The sequence below is a fragment of the Dermacentor variabilis genome, chromosome 6 (genome assembly GCF_050947875.1).
Source record: "Dermacentor variabilis isolate Ectoservices chromosome 6, ASM5094787v1, whole genome shotgun sequence".
Classification (NCBI taxonomy): Eukaryota; Metazoa; Arthropoda; class Arachnida; order Ixodida; family Ixodidae; genus Dermacentor; species Dermacentor variabilis.
The window spans coordinates 175,095,970-175,101,852 of NC_134573.1; the positions used below are offsets into that span (position 1 = coordinate 175,095,970).

General features: G+C 43.8%; 1 protein-coding gene across 1 annotated transcript in view; it reads left to right on the forward strand.

Annotated features, from left to right (window-relative positions):
- The first annotated feature begins 3,951 nt into the window (after positions 1-3,951).
- Positions 3,952-5,883, forward strand: part of LOC142586371 (uncharacterized) — a 10,762-nt gene continuing 8,830 nt past the window's right edge. The window contains exons 1-2 of the mRNA XM_075697621.1: positions 3,952-4,074; positions 5,127-5,148. Of these exons, the coding sequence (XP_075553736.1) occupies positions 4,047-4,074; positions 5,127-5,148 (50 nt within the window). The 5' untranslated portion in view covers positions 3,952-4,046. The remainder of the gene's footprint in view (positions 4,075-5,126; positions 5,149-5,883) is intronic.

A 5,883-nucleotide genomic window follows, 5' to 3' on the forward strand; every position in this document is an offset into this window, starting at 1 on the left:
AAAATTAAAACATAAGCACTATGGCATTGCGTACAGTCATACTGGGGGAACGCGAAGGTCTGCCGCTGATGGTGCACTGGTTTCAATTGTGTGTTCTCGTTTTATTCGTTTTATTTGTTACATTATACGTAAATAACGATCAGTGCAAGAAAAACTGGAAAAACGAGACTTTTTACTACTTCCAACAAAACTTTGGTCACAAAACTTCGGTCGGTCACGACGATGTTTTAGGTTAACTCGAGCTACGGACAAGTCTAACGTCACGTGTGCCGGGTTCTCATTTCATTTCATTCTATAGGTATAGTTTTGTATTGCCTATAGCAATGAAATATGAGTAACAATAAACGAGACAATGACAAGCCAAGACACTCGCACCAGCGCCAATTTGAAAACACTCAATTTATGAATAAAATATCCCGCAGAGCATAGAGTTTCTCACACTCTGTGCCGCAGAGTATATACGTGTAGGCATGGGCAGTGTATTAAATCCATTCTTTTCAGAGAGATCACCTTTAGTTAAACCAAAGGGCAGCTTGACCAAGATCGGCTCACCCCCTCGCATCACGGGGTCAGAACATTTAATTTAGTTCTGTCCCAACGTGGGAGCGGCCGCTACGTGCTAGTGCACGTTCTGATGTACCTCAATAAAGTTTTCATCCATCCATCCATCCATCGATTTCTGCTAAAGCAGTTTTTTTTTTCTTTTTTTTATTCTCGCAGAAAAATGCTCCCTTGAAGGCGCTTTACAAATTCCCGTGTGTAACCGAAATTGCCGACAGCGCCTGGGGAACGGTCCCCTGAGAAAAAGAAATTCTTCATAAGCGCCGCTTCGTCGTTAATTTGACTTTGATTCAACAATCTTTGTTATCTTTCCTTTGGGAGCCTCTACTCTCTAGTACTGGCACGAGAATGCTCGCGCTGCTGCCTGAGCATTTATTCATTCAATGAGACTATTCTGTTTTGATTGCTTTTGATGTTCGCTCCGCAATTCTTCGCTTGCATTTAGGACGAGGCTACAGCACTTTTTTGTTGTACCTTTGCTTTTATATATTTTTATTTAATTTTTTTTTTTCAGCAGTGTGGCTCGTACTCACTACGGAGGATTGTACAAGAAGCAGACGGTTTTACAAGTGTTTTTCCTAAGATTTCAACCAAAATAAAATTTTAATATTAGAGCGCGGGGGAGAGAAAGAAAAGTAGAAGTGAGAAGAATGCTTTAACAAATTCTGATATAAAATAGTTAAAAATCAAATCAAAATAAAAGAATCAATTTTGGCAGCTTAATAAGGTAATTGTTATGTGTGTCTAATGAAGTAGTGATAAGCATTAAAGGCGTCCCGGTGGTTAAATCCCAGCGATGACTCCTCCTGGGAGAGAATGGCTGGCGAAGTTAGAGAACCCAAGTTGGCGAACTGAAACTTCTGAAAGCTTTGTCTCTCCTAAAGATCTGCGGCAGGGTAGATAAGAAGGTGCTAAATAGAGTCAGGTACATTGCAAAAATAATACCGAGCGGGCAAAGCCAGTCCAGGCCTGTGTAAATAAACGTTTAGCTGTGAAATACGGCAGTGCAGTTTTGTCAAAGAAACTATAAATTGTCTTGACGGACAGCAATTATTACTCCATAGGAAACACAGCTGATAGAAGTTAGGCGACAATGTAAGGGTGGGTTCTGTGGAATTTGAGATATGAATAAATTTATGTACTTAGCCGCAGTTACATAAGCCAAAGTCGGTGGAACAGAGATAACATGGCCATCGAGGGATAGATGCTCACGTGAGTGAATAATCTGCCATTTCATTCAAGCACGGTGACCCAGTACCCAAAGCAAGTGAACTTGTACGAACGTTTGACAGAACCACTGAACAAAAATGCTTGTAGAATTTCACTTTTTATAGCTTCTGTCTTTTACTTCCGTCTTTTCTTTTCTTTCATTTTTTAGTAGATTTCGTTCGTACCATCCGCTAATACTGTCCTCAAAAAAATGTCTGAAGCACATTCCGCTAGACGCTGGACCTGACAGCTTTGAGCTCCTTTGCACTTGGAGCCTCGACAGCGGAACTCAGTCGCGGGGATGTCCGCTCCGCCGCCTAGGCCTTTCTTGCCCATTAGAACCCATTGCCCCTTTAAATATGTGCGTGCTTGTGTGTATTTTTAGCACTATTACGATAATATCCCGCCATTGAATTTCTTTGCGTTGTTGTATTTTTCGCACGTTACCAAGAAATTTAGCCAGCCTTGTAGAGCTTTCTTTTCATCAATACTAGAGTTATAGTACATCCGGGACTCACAAGATGAGATGACACAACACTAACAAAAATAACAATTGCGACCTGTCAATGACAAGTGGACTGTGGTACTGCAGCCGAAGTACCCGTACAGGACGTTCACACTACACGTTAAACGCTTTGTGGTCCGTAATACCAAGTGTTTGCCACACATGGGCAGCAGGCCCTCCAGGGGCTGGCCTCTTCGTGGTGCAGACGTCGAGACCTGCTAAAGAATGGTGCACGTCCATTGAAGCCTCCTTATTTTATAAGTATCAACCATCTGTATCAATTCATCTAACTCCTAAGGCTCGAGGCCACATGTAAATTTAATTTATTATTATTTTTGACTTTCTTCTATTGTTCATATATATTTTAATAAAGCCGTTTAATCACTCACTCAATTCCTGTCATCATTTTCGGTCATCCATCCGATTCTCGGACAGTCCCACATAGCGGGTATGAGTCGTGGCTTTCAAGACCAACTACTCGCCGACAATAACTCTACTGACGCCCACGAGGTCCGTTTACCGCATGTGGTATGCGCATGTCAAGGAGTAGGAAATGCCATCGTTGCCATGGATAGTGGTTATAAAGTTTAATAACAATTTTCCCGTTGTTTTTTACAATCCATAAGAAAATACTTTTAAACCCCTAGAGTGGCTAGGCTCAACCTTTTCAGTTTTCTTACATCACAAGATAGGGTTGGCAAGAGAAAAAGCAGCCAAACGACTCCTTGACAAGCCTCACCAAACCTGAAAGAAAGGAAAGAAAAATTCGCCGACGATTACGATACTCATTAACGCGAAATTTCAGCGCAGCTCTACGTGTGTTTTCATTTCACGGTATATTGGCTGGCGCGGATAATCTGCCTCGTGCGGCACCTTGCAAATCGAGCGACGTGTGGCACGACGGCCTCGCTAATCGGGAGATCTGGGTGACGCGTGGTCGCTATTCACAACAGCCGCCGCAAACAGACCTCCGTTCATGCAGCGCTTTGTTTCCGAAATGGTATCGGTGGAGTCATCGATGAACAGAGGACGCACGCTACGCTGGCGCCATCTCATAGTCATCGTCACCGCAAAGCCCGTCTGGCGCGGCACTATGTTTCTCTTCTCACACTTGCACCGTACCCTTTCATCCGCGCTCCGCGTTCGCTCTTACATCCTTAGCTGAGCTCGTTCGCTCGGTTGCGAGGGACGCCGAGGGACGACGCCGACGCTCACCGCAGGAACGGGTGCCTAAGAGCTGCGCTTTAAAACAAGGACAAAATATTGTTGTCAGTACCTAAATAATGTTTAAAAGTATATTCAGAACTTCGTAGCATGCCAGACAAGTTTCAGGTTACTGTTATTAATATAAAACAGCTTGCGTACCATACACATAAATTATCAAGGTAAGCGTAACTGACACCAGATCGCTTAAAATATAAATATAATAGTATGACACTGGTTAAATATTTCTACTTAACCATCCAAAGCAACAACAATAAATGGCTATAAGTACAATCAGGTGGCGAGATGTGCTGCAAGAGGCTATTAAACAATTAAATGGGGTCAATTAAAATGTGTCAATTGCAAGGTGTCTCCACCTTTAAGTGCAGCGTCATCTTCAACAACAACGAAAGCAGAGGAAGGAAGAAGAGGTACGCCCTGTCGCGAGACAGAAGAAGACGCCTCGACCGGCTCGGACGGTGAGCTAGCTCGTGCTCGCGAAGCTACTCGCAGGCGGGCACAGCCCGCGGCTCCCCTCTTTCTTTCAGAGCGCGACTACAGGGACGCCATGGACGCGCCCCCGGAACAGCCCAAAGGTGAGCCCACTGCAAGAATTCACACGCCGTCCATATCAGCGCTCGGGGAGCATCCGGCAGGCGTATCGGACGGCAACTGTGGTGTCGCTCAGCAGATCTAATTGTTATCTACGTTGCCAACAGCCCTAAATGCGTTCCAGAATAACGCAACGTCTGACGCTGACCGTATCGTGCACTTTTAGGATAAAAATGTACGAGGAGACCGTTTGCGGCGGCCTCTACTCACGCCCACATCGTCCGTGCACCACGTGTGGTACGCTCATGTGCAGTTTTCATGCATAGTGATTATGATGTCTAAAAATTTTGATGTTGCGGTTTTGTAAAGCCCATAAGACAAGAACGACATTGTGCAACAAAACAGGTGACAGTATTTGTTGTAGCCATGTAAACAGCATAACGCAACGGCTACATAAATGCTGGTTGAACAAAACATATCAACATCAATAAGTAGCAAGAGCTACGACGAGCAAGCTTCGACCTTCTGTATGATACGCGTGTTCTAGACTTAAGACTGTCGGCCAGTGAGAATGAATACCTCATGGCTGAATACACTACTTAAACATGCTGCGTGTGGGACTACGGGGATCAGTGCCTACAACTCGACTTTGTCAGCTTTATGTAAAAGTAGAGTGGTGTATTCACTCTGCAAAAGTAGTAGAAGTAGATGAGGACATAGGAATACAAGGTGGAGGCAAAGATAGACAGGCAATCTTTGAGGTTAACTGCTTCGCCCAAGGTGCGTCGATATAGAAACCAGATTTCTTAGCGTTAAGCAACAGCGCTTCTCGGTTGTGGAGTGGTGCAACATGGCAAAGCGCGAATAATGCGCATGACTTCGATCTAGGTGTTGCAAGACACTGCCGCACATTGACATAAAGGTATGTTCAATCGCTTAGGTATCTTACCTCATTACTCTTTATACGACAGCGACGAAAAAGTTTGATGGCTGTACATGTCTTATTTAGCTATTTCAGTCGGCGAAGCGTTATATTGCCTTTCTCTTTACGCGACAAATTGAACTCACCAGCATGCCCAACCTTTTCTTTACGCAGATTCACCTGAGGCCGAACAACCGTAAGCTTGTCTAGTGCTACTAGTCATCACTACTTGTCGAAACGTTGGCTCCCGCTTTTACCTTGTTCTCGTTTTGCTCGCCGTATTGAATTTCTATCTCTCTCCTTCCCCGTGTTTTCCCTAGTTATTTCAAAGAAAGGCTGCTTTTACGGCATTCATTTTTGCTGAGACACGCTACAGCTTATTGCACAATGAAAATACGGTGTGATTGTACATGTAGGTCATATATTCGGAACATCATTAAGTATATTTCCTTTGCGCCTATTGTTTGCTCTGCGTATGTCAAACCTCATCGATGGAACCTTCTTTTGTTCCATCTGGCTAACGGCTGAGCTAAAGAAGTTTACTTTCATATAGTCCCTATAGCGATGCCGTACAGAGGAAATTAGCTTGGTACGTCAAAGTCACAATTCGTACACTCGTAAAATCGTTTGAACCGGGGTTTGAAACATGTCACTTCTCTGCTGTCTCAGAGCCCCAGGCGTAGTTAAAGAACAGTTCATTCTCTGAATCCTTTTTCGTTAAACATAAAAATCCGCATTGCACATCAATTTCCTTCTGCAGTCATCAAGCTGGCGTTCTGCAAAGGAAAAGTCTTGGCCTAATAATATGTTCTTCATCATCATTCATTTCTCAACGTTTCTGCCGTGTTTTGTAGTATATTGAAACGTGTAAATAAAGTAACGAAGCGCGGCACAAGAGACAACAAGAAAAGGGCAATGCCTATGGGCTACT